The 25,073-nt window shown below is 44.2% G+C and overlaps 1 protein-coding gene across 1 annotated transcript in view; it reads right to left on the bottom strand.

Annotated features, from left to right (window-relative positions):
- plb1 (phospholipase B1) overlaps positions 1 to 25,073 on the bottom strand; it is a 71,561-nt gene that overhangs the window by 38,638 nt on the left and 7,850 nt on the right. Inside the window, exons 5-11 of the mRNA XM_078542869.1 lie at positions 22,439 to 22,520; positions 15,260 to 15,364; positions 15,052 to 15,147; positions 10,192 to 10,263; positions 6,076 to 6,153; positions 4,369 to 4,429; positions 2,553 to 2,611 (exon numbers count right to left, since the gene is read on the bottom strand). Of these exons, the coding sequence (XP_078398995.1) occupies positions 2,553 to 2,611; positions 4,369 to 4,429; positions 6,076 to 6,153; positions 10,192 to 10,263; positions 15,052 to 15,147; positions 15,260 to 15,364; positions 22,439 to 22,520 (553 nt within the window). The remainder of the gene's footprint in view (positions 1 to 2,552; positions 2,612 to 4,368; positions 4,430 to 6,075; positions 6,154 to 10,191; positions 10,264 to 15,051; positions 15,148 to 15,259; positions 15,365 to 22,438; positions 22,521 to 25,073) is intronic.

The following is a 25,073-nucleotide window of genomic DNA, read 5'->3' on the forward strand; positions in this document are numbered from 1 at the left end:
TTGAGGAAGTAACAAGTGCCGTGGATAAAGGGGAATGTACTGTACTTAGATTTCCAGAAGGCATTTGATAAAGTGCCACATCAGAGGTTATTGCATAAAATAAAAGCTCATGATGTAGGGGGTAACATTGGCATAGATAGAAGATTGGCTGGCTAACAGGAAGCAGACAGTAGGCATAAATGGGTCTTTTTCAGGTTGGCAAGATGTATCGGGTGATGTGCCGCAGGGATCAGTGCTGGGACCTCAACTGTTTACAATTTATATAAATGACTGATGAAGTGATGCAGAGCATTTCCTAGATGGTAAGAGATTAGAAAGTGTAGATGTACGAAGGGACCTGGGTGTCCTTGTCCATACGTCACTGAAAGCTAACACACAGATGCAGCAGGCAATTAGGAAGGCTCATGGAATGTTAGCCTTTATTGCAAGAGGGTTTGAGTACAGGTGTAGTGAAGTCTTACTTCAATTGTATAGAAATTTGGCTAGACCACACCTGGAGTACTCTGTGTAGTTTTTGTCCCCTTACCTCAGAAAAGATATTATTGCCATAGAGGGAGTGCAACGAATGTTCACCAGGCTTGTTCCAGGGATGGCGGGACTGTCTTATGAAGAGAGACTGGGTAAACTGGGCCTGTATTCTCTAGAGTTTCGAAGAATGAGAGATGATCTCATTGAAATCTACAAAATGCTTATAGATATAGACAGGGTAGATGCAGGTATGATATTTCCCCTGGTTGAGGAATCTAGAACGAGGGGACACAATTTCAAAATAAAGGGGAAGGCGCTTAGGACCGAGTTGAGGAGAAATTTCTTTACTCAGAGGATTGTGAATCTTTGGAATTCTCTACTCCAGAGGTCAGTGGAAGCTCAGTCATTGAGTGTGTTTAAGGTAAAGATTGATAGATTTCTGATTAACATTAATGTAAAGGGTTATGGGGATAGTGTGGGTAAAAGGCATTGAAGTGTTTGATCAGCCATGATCGATTTGAATGGCAGAGCAGGCTCGATGGGCTGAATGGCCTTCTCCTGTTCCTATGTTCCTATGGATGGATGGTTGCCAAATTTGCTGATGACTCAAAGATAGGTGGAAAAGTAAGTTGTGAAGAGGACATAAGGAAACTACAAAAAGATATAGATAGGTTAAGTGAGTGGGCAAAAATCTGGCAAATGGACTACAATTTGGGGAAATGTGAAATTTTCCATTTTGGCAGGAAGAATAAAAGAGAAGCATATTATCTAAATGGTGAGAGATTGCAGAGCTCTGAGATGCAGAGGGATCTGGGTATCCCTAGTGCATGAATCACAGAAAGTTTGTTTGCAGGTCCAGCAGGTAATTAGGAAAGCTAATAGAATGTTATCACTTATTGTGAGGGGATTTGAATCCAAAAGTAGGGAGATTATGCTTCAGTTATACAGAGCACTAGTGAGACCACATCTGGTGTACAGTATTGGTCACCTTATTTAAGGAAGGATGTAAATGCATTGGAAGCAGTTCAGAGAAGGCTTACCAAATTAATACCTGGAATGGGCGGATTGTCTTATGAGGAAAGACCGGGCTTGTATCCTCTGGAATTTAGAAGATAAGAGACGACTTAACTGAAACATATAAGATCCTGAGGGGTCTTGACAGGTGGATGTGGAGAGGATGTTTCCTTTGTGGGAGAATCTGGAACAAGGGGTCACCTTTTAAAAATAAGCGGTCGCTCATTTAAAACGGAGATGAGGAGAAATTTTTTCTCTCAGAGGGTCGTGAGTCTTGAAAAGGCGGTGGAAGCAGAGTCTTTGAATATTTTTAAGGCGGAGGTGGATAGATTCTTGGTAAGCAAGGGGGTGATATGCTGTCGGGCATAGGCAGGATGCAGATTTGAGGTTACTATCAGATCAGCCATAATCTTATTGAATGGTGGAGCAGGCTCGAAGGGCCGAATGGCCTACTTCTGCTCTAAGTTCGTATGTTCGTATCATGCTCAATTAGCTTGGGCCTCAAGTTCTGGGATTCTCTTCTTAAATTCTTATTCATCTCCCTCTCCTCCATTACAATCTTCCTTAAAACTCAGCTCCCTGACCAAGCATTTAACTGTGTCTCTTAATATTTCATTCTTTGTCTCAGCTTCCATTATGATTGGGCCTCTGCAAAGTGCTTTGGAATGTTTCACTACCCTTACGGTGCTATATAAATGAAAAGTGTTATTGATATAATGCTTGATGTCTTGACTGAGAATCTACGAGTCCTATTGCACTTGTTACAGGCACTTGCAATCCTACAGCATTTCTGATGCAGGAAAAATGTCCCAAGGCACTAGGAGAATCTTAAACAAAACTGCAGAGCCCAATGACCCAGTCAGCTGTGAGGTCCCTATGACTAGAGCAGAAAAATAATTAATTCATATCTCTCAAAATAAATACAGAGAAGGTCATACAGTCCAAAGGAGGTTCGTATTGAGAGCAACCTATAGACTCATCACAGATGCAGCCACTATCCCTTCAATGGCTGCAGGTTTTTCTTGTTGCCTCAATTGCCCTAGATGGGGCTTTGCAAAATTTATACTTACAGTCAAAGAATCTCCCATTGCTGCAACAACTTTAATGTCAGCAGGCCGAAGCCTGTGAACTGCAGGGCAAAAAACAGAGGCAGAAATAAATGAACGGATGGTGGAAAAACAAAACAGAAGATTTCAACTCCAAATACATGCTATCTGTTACTGTTTTTGCACGTGGTGAAAGAGCAGGCTGAAAGTATGTGATGGTGACATAAAATAGTTAATATGATGCTGACAAAGACTTCTTGAAAGCAAAGGCTGGAATATCTTCACTTACTTCAGACTATTCAGTATCTATTGCTTTCAAAGCAAATACTTATGTGCAATAAAATGAGGCTCTTCATGGCTTTATTGGAAGAGGCTTCAATGTTACCAGGGCCTGAATTTTGCGCTCGTCGGCCGCGTCTGATTGGCGGGCCCCAGGGGGGATGGGAAATGGTCCCCCAACAGCGATCTGCCCCCGACTGCGATTTCACACTGGCTTGCCAATTAACAGCCAGCCATTGTGAAACGTGCCCGGAGAAAGGTTCAGCACTGCCGGTGGGGGCGGAGAGAAGGCGGGCGCCAGCGTCACTGTGGGCGCTGATGGGCACTTCCACTGAGCTCGCTGAAGGCAGATAGTTGCCTCAGGGAGCTGCAGACTTCCAAATAATAAGAGAAAGCACAAAAATGCTGCAAAAAAAAAATGTCCATGCAGCACAATCAAGCACCTGAAAGCATACCTCATAAAAATGTTGTCCCCAGATTATTTCTTTTTATTTTAAATTCTAATGGAGATTTCACCCCGCCCTTGGATGAGGTTTCATCAAAAATCTAAAGCCGGCCTGGCTGGTTGTCTTGTCTGCCATGGGCCACGAAAAATTGCTTGCAATTGGGCTGTTAATGAGTTTAATCGCTCGCTTAATTGTCATTGGGCACTCTTCCGACTTTTGCCTGCGCCCACCTAGTGAAATATTGCGTGCATGATGACGTCGGGATGCTCGTCCGATGTCATCTTGCGCGATTTCATGCCCGTTCAGCTCGGGCATGTGCCCGCTTGCGGGACATAAAATTCCGGCCCAGGAGTGCTTTGGCGAACCCATCTCAACCCCTTGATTAGATTCCAGATTGAAGGCAATGTCTTCAGTCCTTGCCACTCACTCCAGTCCCTTACCATCCAAGCGGCTCACCTCCCTGGCTATTGTTCAGATTGAACCAACTCACACTTGGTACCAAGATGAGCTTTAAAACCCATCTCCTCTCTATCACAAAGAGCATCCACTTCCAACTAACATCACTCATCTCCCCTCCTGCCTCATCGACCTATATACTGCTGAAACCCATTCTCCAGTCTGTAATCACTCCCAGGTATCCATTATTTTATATGTAAACCATCTGAACTCCTCGATTAGATTCCAATCTGTAATCACTCCCAGGTATCCATTATTCTATATATAAACCATCTGAACTCCTTGACTAGATTCCAGTCTGTAATCACTCCCAGGTATCCACTATTCTATATATAAACCATCTGAACTCCTTGACTAGATTCCAGTCTGTAATCACTACCAGGTATCCATTATTCTATATATAAACCATCTGAACTCCTTGACTAGATTCCAGTCTGTAATCACTACCAGATGTCCATTATTCTATATATAAACCATCCTAATCTTTCAGTTAGGTTATTCTTATGTGATTACACCAAAATATCCATTATCCCCTAGTTAGTCCAATCAGTGTGAAAGGCAATTGAATTTTAACTTCATAGATGTGAAGGCCAATACAAAAAGCAGGGGCCCAAAATAGGTAAATATGGAATAAGATAACTAAATCAGCTTTTACTGACCTGATGTTGGTACAGTTTCTGATGGTAGGGTTTCTGAACAAGAGAGATCACTGCCCCAATTCTGAAAGAAAATGTATCACCAACTCAGAAAATCTAGGAATATCCAATGATTCAGGTGCTTGTATTATGCAGTTGCTAAAGTCATGCAATAGGCTCAACAGACCTTGTCATTCACTGGTCAAAATCAACATCTTTTGTGGAGTTGGTTGCAAGAATATATCCTAACATAGGCCACAATTCCAGTGTATTTTGTTCTTTCACAGGATGTGGGTTTCGCTAGCTAGGCCAGCATTTATTGCCCATCCCTAGTTGCCCTTGAGAAGATGGTGGTGAGCTGCCTTCTTGAACGGCTGCAGTCCATGTGGTGTAGGTACACCCACAGTGCTGTTAGGAAGGGAGTTCCAGGATTTTGACCCATTGACAGTAAAGGAACGGTGATATAGTTTCAAGTTAGGATGGTGTGTGACTTGGGGCGAACTTGCAGGTGGTGATGTTACCATACAGCATCTGTCCTTGTCCTTCTTGGTAGAGGTCATGGGTTTGGAAGGTGCTGTCGAAGGAGCCTTGATGAGTTGTTGCGGTGCATCCATGCACACAGTTGCCACAGTACGTTGGTGGTGGAGAGAGTGAATGTTGAAGGTGGTGAATAGGATGCCAGGCAAGTGGGCTGCTTTGACCTGGATGGTGTTGGCCTTCTTGGGTGTTGTTAGAACAGCACTCATCCAGGCACATGGAGAGTATTCCATCACACTCCTGACTTGTCTTGTAGATGGTGGAGAGATTTTGGGGATTCAGGAGGTGAGTTACTCTCTGCAGAATTCCTAGCCTCTGACCTGCTCTTGTAGCCACAGTATTTATATGGCTGGTCCAGGTCAGCTTCTGGTCAATGGCAACTCCCAGGATGTTAAAAGTTCATATAGCCTCTGTGAAATTAATATCAAGAAAGTACTATTCAAAGTGGAATACTTTGGAAGAGTGTAACTCGGGAAGAGGAGCTATCCACTGGTATAATGTATTCGTTTTTTTCAGGAGGTTTTTGATAAATTTCCACATGTGAGACTTTTAAAAACAGTTCAGGTTCAGAATTAGTGGCATAGTAGTATTGTCACTGGGCTAGAATTCCAGAGACCCAGAGTGCTCTGGGGACCCGGATTCAAATCCCACCATGGCAGGTGGTGAAATTTGAATTCAATAAAAATCTGGAATTAGAAGTCTAATGATGTCCATGAAACCATTGCCGGTTATTGTGATGACCCATCTGGTTCAGTAACGCCCTTTAGGGAAGGAAATCTACTGCCCTTACCTGGTCTGGCCTATAAGTGACTCCAGACCCACAGCAATGTGGTTGACTCTTAAATGCCCTCAGAACAAGGGCAATTAGGGATGGGCAATAAATGCTGGTCTAGACAGTGATGCCCACATCCCATGAACAAAGAAGAAAAGATTAAACTCTTCGATTTAAATGCTGTCTTTGAGATAAAATGCTTGCGTTTGAGTCAGTAATTAGAAGTTCTTAGCCATCTGTTATAACTAAATAATATGGAAAGGATAATTCTGACAGTATCTGCTGACCATGCTTTTTGTTTATTATGGATGTTAATGGTAATTGTTAAATAGTTTCTGTATTCTCTCATCCACCCCACAATAGTTAATTGGTTACAATGACAGTTTATTGCAAAATGTACAGCCACTTAATGGTGAGATTACCTCAGGGGGTTTGACGATTGGATCCGGATCTTGGTAAGTATAGTTGCTATTCTTGAATGTTCTAAGAAAGGGTTGATCCTATAATTGAATAAAGAAGTACAAACAGCCTCAGGAATCCTTTTAACTGCAAAAATATATGTAACAGAACATAATTCATATACACTTGGTGATAGGCCTCTCATTATAAGAAATGAAGCTTCCCCCTCTCCTGGAGATTCCTTCCTTACACTTACTTCCATTTTAAAACTTTGGTTCTTCCGTATCTTATATAAGAATTATATTTTTGGATTACTTTCACAAAACTCATTCACGTACTCTAATAAAGTCTTTGGGGGTAATTTTAACTTTTCACCATGGTGCAAAATAAACAATCTCAACCACAACCACCCATTGTACAAAAGATGGCTTTCCCTTCCCTAGATTACGGGGGCTAACTCAGTACCACCCATCATTGACCCTCTTTGGGCTGAATTTTTAGTGGACTGACCCGCAGGGTTTGGTTAGAATGTTGGTTGGCAGTTGGGGGGGTTGGGAATCCACAGTTTGAGAATTTTAACTCTACAATGTGATTCTGACGTCACAGATTGGTTGCCTAGGCAGGGGCCAGCCTGATTGACAGCTGGGCCTCCAGTCGGACAGGGAGCTGGTCATTGTCGGCTGTAGCAGCAGGTACGTCTGCACCAGGAATGGGTGGTCGACCATATAGGGTGGGGTCAATGGGAGGGAAGGTGATTCTGGGGTTGGTTGAGTACTTGAGTGGGGTGGGGTCAGTGACCACATGGTGGGGGCAGGGGGCCAAGGTGGGGGGTGGGGGGGAAGATGGAATCAGAGACCTCAGTGAGGAGAGATGGAGGCCTTTGTGAGGATTGGGGCCTGATGGAGGCAGGGTGGCAGGAGGCCTCACTGAGGAGGTTAGAGGCCTCAGGGCTGGCATATGGGGTGGAGAAAGGCTGTTTCGGCGGCCTCAATCGTAGAGGCTCTCAAACAGGAACCTGGATTGAGGAGGTAGGTGTGAAGGCTCTTACTCCTGAATCCACCTCATCGTCATCTAGTGTCAGCCAAGGTGCAGTTGGTAGCACAGAAACACAAGGTTCTGGGTTCAAGTCCTACACCAGGTCTTAAGCACAAAAATCAAGGCTGAACTTTCCAGTGCAGTAATAAGGGAGTGCTGTACTGTCAGAGGGGTTGTCTTTGGGATGAGGCATGAAACCAAGGCCCCATCTGCCTGCTTGGGTGGATGCAAAGAATCCCATGGTACTTTTTGAAGAAGAGGAGGGAAGTTGTCCCAAGTGTCCTGGCCAATATTTATCCTTCATACAACATCACAAAAGCAGGTTATCTGGTCTTATCACATTGCTGTTTGTGAGAGTTTGCTGATCATAAATTAGCTACCGTATTTCCTACATTACAACTGTGACTCCACTTTAAAAACTATTTCATTGGTTGTAAAGCACTTTGAGATGTCTGGTGGTCATGAAAAGCACTATATAAGTGCAAGCCTTTCTTTCTCTTTAAGGAAGTTGCTGGGTTCTCCAGCTCTCGGAGACCCATCAGCCAGCTCAAAAGTTTGTTTCAAAAGCTCAATGACAATGAATCTGCCTCATTATCATATTTAAAGCTGCACCTCAACGCCTTGGATCAGATTCAGCATCCGTCTGCCCTCCAGCCTCAGTTAAAGCCAAAAATGGACGGTTTGGAGGCTGGTTTGCATCTGTCAAAAACAGATTTTTGAAACTTTAAGCACACACTCGGCCCAAACCTGTCCTATCTTTTAAGTTAAAATTCAGCCCTTTCAGTCAATGGTTCAAGTTTTGCTGAAGGGAGAAATCTGGATGCTAGAAATCTGAAATAAAAACACAAAATACTGGGAACGCTCAGCAGATCAGAGTACACCTGTGAAGAGGGAGAAACGGCTAATGCTTCAGGTTAATACCATTTCATCAGAAACAATGGGTTGTATTTTACAGGGGTTGGGGTGTGGTGCAGACAGCTCACTTCACCCAACGCACTCCATGCAAGCCTGCCCCACAGCCATAACACAGCTAAGCTGGTGGACAATGGGACTGCTGCCCCTCACTAGTGCTGAAGTCCCACCCTTGGGAGTTGTCGGCCAATCTGAGAGCTCAGTAGTAGCTGCTGCCAGGACTGAAACCAGCCCCAAAAGAAGGCCCAATGGATGCCGGAGTGAGCTAAGTCCGGGGCATTGGGCGGAGGGGGCTTGGCCAGCTTATGGAGGGGGATGGGGGGGTGGGGTGGCAGAAGTGTGGGTTTTGGAGAGCAGGCGGGTAGGAAGGAAGGTGGGGTGCTATCTTAGTAGGGGCTACATGTTATTATAGTGATATAATCACCAATTGCTCCAAGGGATTGGGTAAACACATTCTGGGTTCACTTATTAAGGCTGGGCACATGAGAACATTTATACATTGGTATAAAGCTTGCAGACATCAGAGCTGTGTGTGTGTGGGTGTGTGTGTGTGCTCTGCTCAAAGCAAAAGTGAAGCTAAAACCAGATCACAGGCACATTTCCCTTCTAGTGATGTCATGCTGCCATCCTTTAAGGCACATTACCAACAGGGGCTGCTCCCGATGTGCAAAGGACACTCCCACCCCCCCCACCCACCCCACCTCCCCCCACACCCCCCCAACACCCACCTTCCCAGCGCTTTAAAATCTATTTTTATAAAATCAGGCTTCTCACTCCCATCAGTCTGCCCACACCAACCGTTTTATGGTGTAGTACAGCACAATATTGGCTTGTTAACTAGCTCATTTGACGCTTAATTATTTATTTCCATATGGCGGGTGGGCTGCCGATTCAGCAACCTTGTTGTAGGGGTGAGTTCGGGCATGGATGTAAAGGTGGTGGGCTGGGCACCTGCCCTATTTTATGAATACACACCCCATGGGGGCACATTAAATCCAACCCAATGAGTGTTTTCAGCATCCTATGTCTTTGTTTTCTGTCTGCTTGGCTGAGATCCTTTAGGAGAATCCAATTACAGTTACCCAGTAATATCTTTGCATTCATCTACATGCTGCTCTTTGACACTACCCATAAGGACGGAGTTAGCTTCAGAATGTGTTTTGTTCATCAATAACCTACAATGTTCCAAAGATCAACATTAAGTCTACAGCCACTGTCTTTGGCTCTTGACAATAAGTCTCCTACTAAATCCCGCTTCCCAGCTCTTCACTCACACTAAGCCCAAGAGTGGACAACTTCAGGGACTTTCCTGTAACTGAGCTGAGTTTTAAACCATTCATCACCCCCATGTGTCCATAACCTACAATAAAAAACAGAATGTGCTGGAAAGACTCAGCAGCTCTGTGAGAGAGAGAAATAGAGTTAATGTTTTGAGTCCAATATAACTCTACTTTGGAACTGATAAAGTCTCCATAACCTAGCCAGTTCAACCCTGCCCAAACTCCAACTCTGCTGTCCAAACCTTACCCTGTCCCGCTCATCCATGAATCAGCCCCCACCAATCTCCATCCATTCCTTTCCCCATTTTATTAATTTCAAAATCCTCGTTCTTATTGAAAAGTCTAATTGAGGCCTTGCTCCATCCAACCTCCCCAGCTCCTCTTATTTTTATTCCCCAGCATGTACCAGTCCAGTATTGCTGACGAAAGGGACAGGCTGTCAAAGCTTATTGTTTTGCATTCATCTGGACAAATGCAAGAATGCCAAATTTCAAAGGGAACAACAATTTATACTGCATGAGAAAAAGGGTGCTGACTGGTTGGCAAGTCAGCTCTGATTGGTCGAGAAGTTTCCATAGTGAGTTGACAAGGAAGTTATTGCCCCCCAATGCTTTTGTTTATTCAAAAACCGTGCAATGTCTGGACATGTTCCTTTTGCCTGCAGTGGACAGATCCCTGCATAAGGTTACAAGTGAGCAATGTTTTGATTGCTATTGTCACTGTATATAGCAACAGCCTAAATGTACCCATGAGGATTTCCTTGGACAGATCTTTCCAGAAAAATTCACAAGCACATTCTTTTTGAACATGAAGTGCCAAACAGAAGAAATATTCCTTAAGAGATTCAAAATGTTGCTACAAAGAGGGGCCAGAGGTACTCTTTCCCCCCAACAGCAGCTTTACAGTTCTTACCTGGGATGGGCAACTCAGGAGGATATTTGCTGTAACATCTTGAAAATCGGATTTTTCACCAACAGGCTGCAACTGAGGGGGAAAAAAAAGCAGAGTTACTTTTATTTTGCTCAACATGAATTTGATTTTCTTTCTCTTCTTTTTAAATCTCCCTGTGACACACAGAACAAGATGGCAGTCCAATGAGTTCAGTGGTGGCATTAGCTTTAGCCGTCTGCCAATTTGGCAGGGTGTGGGGGAAATTCGAGCTCGTGATATGCTAGGAAGGAGGTTGAGCTGGGAATTGGAGAAGGCTGACGTGCTTAATCTAAAGGCCATGCCGAGGACCCACAGCAACATGTAGGCCCAACCCACAGAAAGAAGCCTGGCCACAGAGGTTCCTGGGAGTGAAATGAAGGCATTCCTCTAAAGCATTGCTGACTAACCTCAAATGATTGGAGGGATTATGACACTGTCACATTTTTTCAATGCATTCTTGGGATGTCTGCATTGTTGGCAAGGTAAGTACTAACCGCCCATCCATAATTGCCCTCGTGATGTTGGTGGTGAGTCACCTTCTTGAACCTTTGCAGTCCATGTGCTGTAGCGACACCCACAGAGTTTTCCTCTTTTAGCAATTTGATACAACAAGCTGGGCCATTTCAGAGTCAACCACAATGGAGGCAAAGCCCAGGTCAGGAAGGCAGATTTCCAACCCTGAAGGACATCAGTGAACCAGATGTGTAGTTTCATGATCATTATTAATGAGGCTAGCAATTTATTTCAGGCCTATTATTTGTGTTTACACTCACCCAGTTGCCATGATGGGATTTGATCTCATGTCTCCACAGGATTACTAGTGCAGTAACATTACCACTATGCTATTATCCATTGCTCAGTTCATCAGAAAGGTGGCATCTCAGACAATGCAGCATTCCATTAGTACTGCACTGAAATGCCGCTCCGGATTATGTGCTCAGATCATGGAGTGGGATTCAAACCCCCATCTATGTGGGAACAGATTGGACTCCTCTGAGGTTGGCACTGTGCATGACCCCTGTGGTCTTGGTTAAAATCTGTGTCGGGTTCTGAATGATAACTTTGGACCCTGACTTTTGAATATTTATGAAGCTCTTGCAAGGCTCTGCTAGTTCAAAAGGTGGGAATGTGTGACAAAGGAACAAATATTACAACAGACGCAACAAATATTACAACAGATTAACAAACATGTTAGATACCGCTGACAGCCATGGGCGTACTCTCATCTCTGAGCCAGGAGCCTGTGGGCTCAGGTCCACTCCAGAAACTTGAGCACTTGGGTACAGTACTGAAGATGTGCTGCATTGTTGAAGGTATTAATACAGAATTATATCAGCCTTCTTTTCTAATGTGAGGCTGTGCCAGTCCAAAGTTTGGGTGGCACCAGGTTTGATTAAGAAAATTCATGTTCGGATCATCTGGATTTATATCTGAATCTGAATTTCTCTTGGTAAGCTGGACAAGGAAATTTGGATTTCCTTCCTCCACAATTATTTATTGCGACTTGTTGTGTCAGCTGACACTGCGATGTCTCACTCGCTGCAAAATGCACTGCAAAACCCTGAGCCCCTTCCAAGCATGAAAGGCTGGGCGACCACCTCAGGATTGAGATAAACTGTTACTTGCTGTGGCTGTTTACTTGTAACACTAAGACATGTTTGTTAATCTGTTGTAATATTTGTTGCGTCTGTTGTAATATTTGTTCCTTTGTGTTACCGGTGCTAATAACTCCCATTACCATGCTAATAATTCAATCTCAGGACCACTTACACCTATGGAAAACAAATAGCTCAGGATCTTGTCACTTGGGTATGTTGTCATGGATCCCATGTCATTGAATAACTACTTAGCAGTGAGAGGCTCATTATTGATTATTTAGCATGGAATTGTCAACAGGATGCTGACAGATTCATGGCTGGTGTGTGTAATTTATATTAAATTTGGTCTTTGATATTCTAAAGATGAGAGAGAGAACCTTGTTTCAAAGTATAGATGTCCATCACAGTTACAAACGAGCCAATCCAAGTAGCAATAAGTTAAAATACAATGGTTATACATATGGTATAGTAATATAAGAGATACAATTTGTCAACATCTACAAGGCTTCGAGGTGATTGATTACTAATAGCTTGGTGAGAACATTCTAAAATTCTATACTTTACGTCTGCCTTATATACGCTAAATCACTCATTATGGGAACTTCAACCTGCTTTTGTGCCTGTATAATAATAGATTTCATTGTTTCCCCAAGTCAAGCAGCTTCCTAAAATCTCCTGTGTCAGAACATAGGGACAGGAGTAAGCCATTTAGCCACTCGAGTCCATTCCGCCATTTGGTGAAATAGTGGCTGATCAGAGACCTAACTCTATGTACCTGTGGTTATTATCTTTGATTTATTATTCTTAGATTTAAAAGTATCAATTGACCCATCATCAAATGTCATTTAGGAAAGTGAGTTCCACCCTTTGCATGGGCAAGTGTTTCCTAATATCACTCCTGAAAGGCATGGCTTGAACTTTTAGTCCGTGTCCACTAGTCCTAAATTCCCCAACCAACTCTCTATCTACCCTATCAGTTCCCCTTAATATCTTATAAATTTCAACCAAATCACCCTTTAATCTTCTAAACTCCAGCATAAGAACATAACAAATAGGAGTAGTAAACCATATGGCTTGTCGAACCTGCTCTGCCATTCAATATGATCATGTCTGATCTTGGGCTTCAACTCCATTTTCCTGCCCACTCCCCATACCCCTTAATTCCCTGAGAGACCAAAAATCTGTCTAACCCAGCCTTAAATGTATTCAACGATGGAACATCCACAACCCTCTGGGGTAGAGAATTTCAAAGATTCACAACCTTTTGAGTGAAGAAATTCTTCCTTATCTCAGTCCTAAATGATCGGCCCGTTATCCTGAGAATGGGCCCTCTTGTTCTAGATTCCTCCAGGCAGAGGAAACAACCTCTCAGTGTCTACCCTTTCAAGCCCCTTCTGAAACTTGAATGTTTCAATGAGATCACCTCTCATTCTTCTAAACTCCGAAGAATTTACTTAGCCTTTCATCGTAGGAAAACCCTCTCATCCCAGAGACCAATCTAGTGAACCTTCGCTGTACTGCCTCCAATGCAAGTATATCCTTCCTTAAATATGGAGACCAAAACTAGACCCAATATTCTAGGTGTGATCGCAAGACTTCTTCACTTGTGTACTCCTATCCCCTTGCAACAATAGTTTGTGTAACGTCCCTGTTAATTAAATCCTGGAGTCCTGGTATCATTCTAGTAAAACTACATTGCACTTCCAAGGTCATTGCATCTTTTGGGTGCCCATACTATTCCTAGTATGGCCTAACCAAGGCTTTGTATAAGCTAAAGTATGGCGTCTTGTATTTCAATCCTTTAGATATGGAGACCAGATTGTGACTACACATTCCAAAATAAACAAAAACAATAACAAGTGGTTCCTATGCTATGATCCTATCAACATGAAATTAAATAGATTAAATGTTTTCTGATGAGGCAGCCAGATAAACTGCTGATGATAATAGTTTGGAATCTTAAAGGTCTATTTTTACTGAAAGACCATTAATTCTTTTCTCACTGTTGGCAATCAAAAATACAGCTAAAATTCGAGGTTTAACTTCTTTTGTTCATATATTCCACCTCTTAATTATTACTCCTCTTCTTGTGTCAGCTGTGGTTCAATTGGAAGCACCATTACTTCAGAGTCGGTAGGCTGTGGGTTCAAGAATCATTCCCGTCACTCAAGCACAAATACCTAGCCTGATACTCCAGTGCAGTACAGAGGGAGTGCTGCACTGTTGTAGGTGCCATCATTTGGGTGAAATATTAAACCAAGGTACCCTCTGTCCTCTCAGGCGAATGCAACAGATCTCACGACGCCATTTCAAAGAAGATCAAGGGTGTTATCTCTGGTGTCCTGGTGAATATTTGTCTCTTAACCAACATTGCTGAAAAAAACAGGTTATCTATGTATTTTCTACATATTGACCACTTTTGACCCAATTTCCTATCTTGTTTATGTTTGTCTTCAGTCTCCCGCATTCTTTCAGTTTTCCATTTTCCCCAATTTGTTACGGAGAGCGAATCTTGAAATTATTCACTCTCTGCCAATCCTTATTATTTATATCTATTCATTGCTCATGGATTCCTGACTTCTGACAGGAGACAAACTCATCTACAGCTACAGTTACAATGATTCATTACATACTCTTAAATATCTTCTGTGCCTGAAACCCCACTTGGCACTCTGGTTCCTTAAGCATTATGTCAGGAGTGATATCTAGCCCACGCTATCATGATACTCTATCCAGCGCCAGTTGGCCACCACAGGTGGGCTCCAAAGTGAATTAGATATGTCCTGCAGAGTACCAAAATGGCAACTTTCATTTATATGGCATCTTTAAAGTAGTAAACCATCCGAAGATCCCCCAAGGAGCGCTATCAAAGAATATTTGACACCAAGCCACACAAGGGGCTATTAGGACAGACGACCAAAAGCTTGGTTAAAGAGGTAGATTTTAAGGAACATCTTAAAGAAGGAAAGAGAGTTAGAGAGGCAGAGAAGTTTAAGGAGGGAGCTCCAAAGTTTAGGCCCTATGCAGTTAAAGGTACAGCTGGCAATGGTGGACCAATTAAATAAAGGACACTCAAGAGTTCAGAATTGGAGGAGTGCAAGGATCTCAGAGAGATGTAGGGCTGAAAGAGGTTCAGAGATAGTGAACGGCAAGACAACAGAGAGATTTGAAAACAAGGGTGAGAATTTTAAAAATCGGGGCAGTGCCAGAACAGGTGTCTATACAGGTCAGTGAATATACTTACCATGTTATTCCAGAGAGCTCTTGACATCTGCGTGTGGAACTTTCTGCTTAAATGGAAACAGTCTGGGGCAAAGAACGAGAGATCTGGGTGTCCGTTCTGAAATTTAAAAGGAAAAATATATCAAGAGTGTGCGACAGAGCAGGCCAGGCTGGGGGTAGTGGAGGAATATCATCCTGTATTAAAGAGACATGAAAACATTACCACTTACTTCTAAAACTGGGATTTCCATATGGCGAAAGAAAGGCTGTAACACGACTGTGAAGTCTTCTCGAGTATCGTACTTGCCTGATTCAACAAGTTTCTGACTGCTGTGCTGAGGTGGGAAGGGAACGAGAATTACATGAATAAATGCCAGTTGCATATAGAGTAAACTAATCCTATGAGGAAAATTTGCTCTGTGCACTATTCATTGTGGACTCATATTTGTGAGTAAAAAGACAATCAGTGGAACTCTTCCTTCCCTAGTTTATACTCACATATACTTATCTTGAAATAAATTTAAAGTGAAACCTCAGCCCTAACAATATCGTAAATATAACCCTTTATGCATTTCTTCAGGCATATCTGCTGAATGATGCCTGGAGCTAAAAAAATTACTTCACTTTTGTCTAATTTGTTTCTCTAAGTGAGGACATAGGTCAAACTCTGCATTCAAAAAACTAGTGTCAGTGGAGGCAGGATTCATCACCACTGCCAGCTGAACATCAACTCCAGCACTAACACCAGCACCAACACCAACATCAACACATCATCACCAGCACCAACACCAGCACCAACAGTAACACCACACCAACACCAGCACCAGCACAACATCAGCACCAACTCCAACACCAACATTAACACCTACACCAGCACCAACACTAATATCGCACCGACATCACCACATCATCACTAGCACCAACACCAGCACCAATAGTAACACCACACCAACACCAGCACCAGCACAATATCAGCACCAACACCAACACAGCAGCACCAACTCCAGCACCAACATTAGCACTTACACCAGCACCAACACTGATACCGCACCAACATCAACATATCATCACCAGCACCAACTCCAGCACTAACACCAGCACCAACACCAGCACCTACACCAGCACCAACACCAGCACCAACACTAACACCAACACTAACACCAGCACAGCACCATCAATGAACCAACACCAGCACCAACACCAACACAACACCAGAACAGCACCAAAACAATACCAACACAACACCAACACCAATGTACCACCAACACTAACACAACACAACACCAAAGGCACAACACCAACCCAAACACAAACACACCAACACAACATTAGCACAACACCAAGACGACACCAACACAACACCAGCATAACACCAGCACACCAACACCTGCAATGCCAACACACCTTATCCCTGTAACCTTGCACATTCCTTCTTTGCAGATAGCAATCCAATTTCTTTTTGAGTATCTCGATCGAATCTGCCTCCATCACCCTCTCAAGAAGCTCGTTCCAGACTCCAACCACCCTTTTACTCCTTTTGCCAATTATTTTGAATCTGTGCTTGTAGTTCTTGATGCTCCCTTCGGTAGGAACTGTTTCTCACTATTTACTCTGTCCATCCCCTTAGGATCTTGAATACTTATATCAAATCTCTTTTCAGCCTTCTTTTCTCCAAGGAAAGCAGTCCCAACCTCCCCAATCTATCCTCATAGCTCCAGTTTTTCATCCCTGGAATCATTCTTGTGAATCTCCTCTATACTCTCTCCAATGCCTTCAAATCCTTCTTCAAGTATGACACCCAGAACTGGATGCAGTACACCAGATGAGGCCTAACTAGTGCCTTGTACAAGTTCAACATGACCTTCTTACTCTTGTCCTCAATGCCCCTATTAATATAACCTAAGATATTATTTATTAACTGCACTCTCAACATGCCCTGCCATCTTCAATGATTTATGTACATATACATAGAGGTCCCTCTGTTCCTGCACCTCCTTTAGAGTTTCTCTCTTTATGTTATACTGTCTCACTAGATTCTTCCTGCCAAAATGAATCACTTCACACTTCTCTGAATTAAATTTCATCTGCCACTTGTCTCCTAATCCACCAACATGTCTATGTCTTTTTGAAGTTCAAGGCTATCCCCATCACAGTTGACAATGCTTCCAACCTTTTTATTATCTGCAAATTTTGAAATCATGCCCTGCACACCACAGTCTAGGTCATTAATATATATAAGGAAGCACAGTCTAGGTCATTAATATATATAAGGAAGCACAGTCTAGGTCATTAATATATATAAGGAAGCACAGTCTAGGTCATTAATATATATAAGGAAGCACAGTCTAGGTCATTAATATATATATAAGGAAGAGCAAGGATCTCAATACTGATAGCTGGGGAATTCCACTACAAACCTTCCTCCAACCTGAAAAACAACCATTTATCACTACTCTCTGTTTCCTGTCACACAGCTAATTTCATTGAGTGTATTTAAGACCGAGATAGATAGGTTCTTGATTGGTAAGGGGATCAAAGGTTATGGGGAGAAGGTGGGAGAATGGGGTTGAGAAACTTATCAGCCATGATTGAATGGCGGAGCAGACTCGATGGGCCGAATGGCCTAATTTCTGCTCCTATGCCTTATGGTCATACCCAAGTGCCTACTTTCCCTTTTATTCCATGAGCTAGAATTTTGCTCAAAAGTCCGTTGTGTGGCACTGTATCAAGTGCCTTTTGAAAATCTATATACACCACATCAACAGTGTTTCCTTTATCAACCTTTTCTGTTACCTCTTCAAAACACTCCAGCAAGTCAGTTAAACATGATTTTCCCTTGATGAACCCAGGCTGGCTTTCCTTAATTATCCTGTACTTGTCTATTGATTTTGTCCCGTACTATAGTTTTGAGAAGTTTCCCTGCCACTGAGGTCAAACTGACTGGTCTGTAGTTGACAGCTTTATCCTTGCATCCCTTTTTAAACAAGGGTGTAACATTCGCAATTCTCCAGTCCTCTGGCACCACACATGTCTAAAGAAGACTGGAAGATTATTACCAGTGCCTCTGCAATTTCCACTCTCACTTCCCTCGGTACTCTTGGATGCATCTTATCGAGTCCTGGTACCTTTAGAATTTTAATTAAAGATAGCCTTTCTAACACCTCCTCCTTCTCAGTTGTAAGTTCTTCTAATGTACCAGCTACCCCTCTCTCACCTTGGCCTGGGGAGCATCTTCTTCCTTTGTAAAGGCAGATGCAAAGTACTCGTTTAATACCTCCACTGTTTCTCCTGCCTCCACGTGTACATCCCCTTTTTTATATCTAATCAGCCCTGCTCTTTCTTTTAGCATCCTTTTATTATTTACATGCTTATAGAAGACCTTGGGATTCTCTTTTATGTTAGCTGCCAGTCTCTTTTCATGCTCTCTCTTTGCTTTTCTTATTAGTTTTTTTCATTTCCCCTCTGGTCCTTCTATATTCAGCTTGATTCTCCATTGCATTTTCTATTTGACATCTGTCGTACACGTACTGCTTCCTTTTCATCTTCACCTCTATCTCTCTCGTCATCCAGGACACTCTGGATTTATTTGTCATGCCTTGCCCTTCAAGGGGATATACCTTGACATTGCCTGCAATACTTTCTCTTTGAAGTTGGCTCATTGATCAGTCACTGTCTTTTCTGCCAACATTTAATTCCAACTCACTCGACTCAGATGCATTCTCATCCCATCGAAGGTGACTTCCCCCTAATTAATTATCCCAGCTCTGGATTGTTTCTTACATCTACATGGCCAACCTAAACCCTATTTCTACTTCTCTTTAGCTCTGAAGAAGAGTTGTGCGGACTTGAAACATTAACTCTGTTTTTCTCTCTCCACAGATGCTGCCAGACCTGCTGAGTTTTTCCAGCATTTTCTATTTTTATTTCATATTTCCAGCATCTGCAGTATTTTGTTTTTATCTAAATCTTATGATACAATGGTCACTGTCCCCTAAATGCTCTCCCACTGATATTTGACCCACTTGGGCCAACTCATTCCCCAGAACCAGGTCCAACAGAGCCTTCCCTCTCATTGGCCTGGAAACATACTGCTGCAGAAAATTATCTTGAATGCATTCCAGGAACTCTCGCCCCTCTTAGCCCTTTGCACTATTCCAATCCCAGTCTATATTTGGATAATTGAAGTCTCCCATTATAATTACTCTTATAATTCTTGCACCTCTTTACAATTTCTTTGCAAATTTGTTTCTCTACATCCCTTCCACTAGTTGGTGGTCCATATACTACACCGATCAATGTTATTTCACCTTTTTCATTCCTTACCTTTAGTCAGCGAGTTCTGTCCTTGACCCCTCTGGAACATCCTCTCTCTCCAGTCCTGTAATGCCATCTTTAATCAATATTACCACATCCTCCCCCACCCCACCCTTTTCTTTCTCTCCTGTCACTCCTGAACACCTTGTACCCAGGAATATTTAATGTCCAGTCCTGCCTTTCATTGAGTCAGGTCTCTGTTATAGCAATAATATCATAGTTCCATTTGTCAACCTCTGTCTGTAGTTCACCAATCTTATTAACCACACTCCATGCATTCACATACATGCACATTAATCCTGATTTAAGCTTTTTAACTTTCCCCCTTACTCTGACTCCATCGAATGACTTAATATTGCCTACTCTAATTCTATCAAACTCTCCAAGTATTCAATCTACCTTGATACTACTTTCTGATATACCCTCCTTAACAGTTAATACCTCTCTACTTCCCACTTCCAGTTTTCCTCCTCTCCGCTCAGAATTTGCCCTCAGGTTCCCATCCCCCTGCCAATCTGGTTCAAACCCTCCCCAGCAGCACTAGGAAACCTCCCCATGAGGACACGAGTCCCAGTCCTGTTAAGGTGTAACCCGTCCTTCTTTACAGGTTCCACCTGCCCCAGAACCAACCCCAACCTCAACACAACACCAACGCCAACCCCCGCACAACATAATCCCAAAACCAGCATAACACCAACCCCAACCCCAGCACAAAACCAACCGCAACCCCAGCACAACATAATCCCAAAACCAGCATAACACCAACCACAACCTCAGCACAACTCCAAACCCAGCACCAACCCTGACATCTGCACAACACCAACCCCAACCCCAGCACAACACCAACCCCAACCCCAGCACAACACCAACCTCAACCCCAGCACATCACCAACCCCAACCTCAACATAACACCAACCCCAACCGCAGCACATCACCAACTCCAACCTCAACACAACACCAACCCCAACACCAGCACAACACCAACTCCAACCGCAGCACAACACCAACCCCAACCCCAGCACAACATCAACCCCAACCGCAGCACAACACATCCCAACACCAGCACAACACACCCCCAACACCAGCACAACACCAACCCCAACCCCAGCACATCAACCCCAACCGCAGCACAACACATCCCAACACCAGCACAACACACCCCCAACACCAGCACAACACCAACCCCAACCCCAACACAACACCAACCCCAGCACAACTCCAACCCCAACCCCAGCACATCACCAACCCCAACCCCAGCACAACATCAACCCCAACCTCAACCTCAACACAACACCAACCCCAACCCCAGCACAACACCAACCCCAAACCCAGCACAACACCAACCCCAATCCTAGCGCAACACCAACCCCAACACAAACACAACACAATCCCAACACCAGCACAATGCGTCCTCAACAGCAGCACAACACCAATCCCAGCACCAGCACAACATCAACCTCAACCGCAGCACAACATCAACCCCAACCACAGCACAACACATCCCAACACCAGCACAACACACCCCCAACACCAGCACAACACCAACCCCAACACCAGCACAACACACCCCCAACACCAGCACAACACAACCCCAACACCAGCACAACACACCCCCAACACCAGCACAACACCAACCCCAACACCAGCACAACACACCCCAAACACCAGCACAACACACCCCCAACACCAGCACAACACCAACCCCAACACCAGCACAACACACCCCCAACACCAGCACAACACCAACCCCAACACCAGCACAACACACCCCAAACACCAGCACAACACACCCCCAACACCAGCACAACACCAACCCCAACACCAGCATAACACAACCCCAACACCAGCACAACACACCCCCAACACTAGCACAACACCAACCCCAACCCCAGCACAAAACATCCCAACCCCAGCACAACATCAACCCAACCCCAGCACAACAAAATCCCAACACCAGCACAACACACCCCCAACACCAGCATAACACACCCCCAACTCCAGCACAATACCAACCCCAACACCAGCACAACACACCCCCAACACCAGCACAACACACCCCCAACACCAGCACAACACCAACCCCAACCCCAGCACAAAATATCCCAACCCCAGCACAACATCAACCCAACTCCAGCACAACAAAATCCCAACACCAGCACAACACACCCCCAACACCAGCACAACACAATCGCAAAACCAGCGCAACACATCCTCAGCACCGGCAGAACACCAACCCTAACCCCAGAACAACACAATCCTAACACCAGCACAACATCAACCCCAACCCCAGCACAACATTAACCCCAATCCAAGCACAACATTAACCCTAACCCCAGCACAACAACCCCAACCCCAGCACACCAACCCTAACCCCAGCACAACACCAAACCCAGCACCAGCACAACACAATCCCAACACCAGCACAACACAATCCTAACACCAGCACACCACCAACCCCAACACCAACACCAGCACAATACATCCTAATGCCAGCACAACACATCCCTAACACCAGCACAACACAACACCAACACCAGCAGAACACCAACTCCAATACCAGCGCAACACATCCTCAGAACCAGCAGAACACCAACCCCAACCCCAGAACAACACAATCCCAACACCAGCACAACACAAACCCCAAAACTAGCACAATACCGATGCCAACCCCAGCATAATACCAATCCCAACCCCAGCACAGCACCAACCTCAACCCCAGCACAACATTAACCCCAACCTGAGCACACTAACCCTAACCCCAGCACAACAACCCCAACCCCAGCACAGCAACCCTAACCCCAGCACAACACCAACTCCAGCACCAGCACAACACAATCCCAACACCAGCACAACACCAACCCCAACACCACAACAACACCAACCCCAACCCCAACACAACCTAATGCCAGCACAACACATCCCTAACACCAGCACAACAGAACACCAACACCAGCAAAACACCAACTCCAACACCAGCACAACATCAACCCCAACACCAGCATAACACAATCCCAACACCAACTCCAACACCAGCACAACATATCCCCAATATCATCACACTACCAACGCCAGCAATTAGCAATGGTGTGAGCTACCTGATAGGCAATGTTTGCTTCGGTCATCATCTGTAACTCTGGAGAGTTTTCAGTGGGCTTCACCACACAGTAACACAGCATTCTGTAAGGAAACAGTAGAAAACCAATTTATCACAGCCTTTGGGTTTTTTATTTCCTACAATTCTTTGGGTTTAGCATCAACATCCGCCCTGGTAAGCACGCTCAGTGTCGCCTATACTCTGGAATGTGTCCTTTATCCCCTCAATACCTATGTAAATTATGGAAATATCCAGGGATTATAACTCTGCATACTGCTACTGAAAGATACCGCATGACACCAAACAAGAAGAAACTGTTTCAGTGACAGAAGAGTTGATAACTAGGCGACACAGATTTAAAGGAACCATAGGTGACATGAGGTATCATCCCTGAAAGGGTGGTAGAAGCAGATTCAATAGTAACATTTAAAAGAGAATTGGATAAATAATTTTAGGAAAAGAATTACAGGGCTATGAGGGAAGAGTAAAAATAATGGGATTAACTGGATGGCTCTACCAAAGAGCTGGCATGATGGGCTGAATGGCTTCCTGTGATTTATCATTCTATGATTCTGGGAAGTGATTTATCCTTGTTAGAAGGAGACTGGATAAGTGTTTGACTGAGGCATGGAACAGGCTTTGACCCAATATCTGGTTTATTTACAGAACATGCACAAATGAACTGTGTACAGTTTGACACAGAGAGAAGATATTTTCCAGATGTTGTAGAAACGAGAAAAAGAATGAAACCAGTTTTCTCTTAAACAGGAGCTCTATGGCATAAAATAACTTTCTCTAGTTTAACCCTTCAAAACTAAACTGGCTCAGACTTTTAAAAGTGGAAGAGCCACACTGGCAGTGAAACCTAGACAACTGCTCCAATCCACTTCACTGGAGCATTTTCAGACAAGGCACCAAGCCACAGAAGGAGACGTTAGGATAGGTGATCAAAAACCTGGCCATGACCAGGTTTTAAGGAGTGTCTTAAAGGAAGAGAGAAGAGTGGGGAGGCGGAGAGGTTTAGGAAGCGAATTCCAGGGCTTCAGGACTTGGTGGCTGAAGGCATGGCCACCAATGCTGGAGCGATTGAAAACAGAGATACTCAAGAGGCCAGAATTAGGAAGATCTCAGAGCATTTTCATAGACAATTCTGAGGCTGCATGCCTGACCTTCTGTGAACTGCGGCCCTTTACACACACACTCTCCACCCACACGTCAGTGTCTGAGATGGCAGCCCTGCCTATCAGCTGTCTACTACAATAGCTGTGCTCAACCTGTGGCGTGCCCCTTCCTGCTCGGTAGCTGGAAGTGGTTGTTGAGCTACTGAGATGACAGTATGCGCCTTTGGTGTAGGGCTGGGAGGCTCCAGAGTATCTACCTGTTGCTCCCCCTGCCATGTGAATGGAACAGAATGACATCCTGTATTATTCAGCCGTCACAAGCAGCCTTCTTCCTCTGACAACAGTATGAATTATGTAACTACATCCCTGTGCATATCATTTCAAACTGCTACTAGAATGGTTCCAGGTGGCTAAGATAAGCGTTAAGATAAAGTTAGAAGCAGAATACCGCGGATGCTAGAAATCGGAGATAAAAACAGAAATTGCTGGAAAAGCTCAGCAGGTCTGGCAACATTTGTGGAGAGAGAAACAGTGTTAACAGTTTGAGTCCATATGATTCTCTCCTTCAGAGCTAAAAAAAAGTAGAAATGTGATGGATTTTATACAGTTTAAGATGGGCTGGAGCAAGATAGAAGGTCAGGGCTAAACCTTAAATTGGTTGTCAGCGTAATTTTTAGCACATTGAGGATTATTTAGCAAATGTTGTCCAATCGTGGAATCACATCTAATGTTGGACACTGTGGCCAGGATTTTTATCTCGTTGGGCGGGCGCGTGCCTGACCCGAACGAGCGTTAAATGATGCGTGATGACTTCGGGCGAGTGTCCCAACGTCACCGCGCAGTCACACGATTTTTCGGTTGATGGGCAACCGCGGGAGTCGGCAGCACGCCCGCCGACAATTAACAGGCCTATTAAGGCCATTAAAGTACCAATTAATTGAAAATTTTCACTGCCCATGCAACCTTACAGTTGGTGGGCAGGTGAAAAGGCCAAGCGGCCTTTGCATTTTTTAGGAAACCTCATCCACGGGCGGGATGACGTTTCCAACAGCAATTAAAAATAAAATAAAAATTTTAACTTTTCATTAATAACATGTCCCCAGTCATGTGACAGAGCCACATGAGGAGACATGTTTTTTTTAACATTTTAAAATTCTTTATTTTTGATTTCTTATATCTTCAGCTCCCCACACAGGCAGCACTGAGCGCTGCACTGTGCATTTCACGCTGGGCTGGCCTTAATTGGGCGGTGGTCAGCTTCCCGACAGCTCCCACTCGCCCCTGCCAAGCCCGCCCGACAAGGGCAAAATTCTGCCCTATGTTTTGAGTTTTACAAGCGTGGCGGTTGGGTACGGTCTGTACCTTACCTGTTGCGAACAGAGGAAGGGACAGTGACGTTGCTGAGCAAAAGAGCTGCTGGCCTCTGCTTGGCTGACAGTTCTAGGTGGGTGGAACATCCCATCCCTAGGGTCCTGATCCCTGGCAAGGCCCGCCGGTTTTCTGCTAATTGCCTGA

This window comes from Cetorhinus maximus, chromosome 5, assembly GCF_964194155.1.
Source record: "Cetorhinus maximus chromosome 5, sCetMax3.hap1.1, whole genome shotgun sequence".
NCBI lineage: Eukaryota > Metazoa > Chordata > Chondrichthyes > Lamniformes > Cetorhinidae > Cetorhinus > Cetorhinus maximus.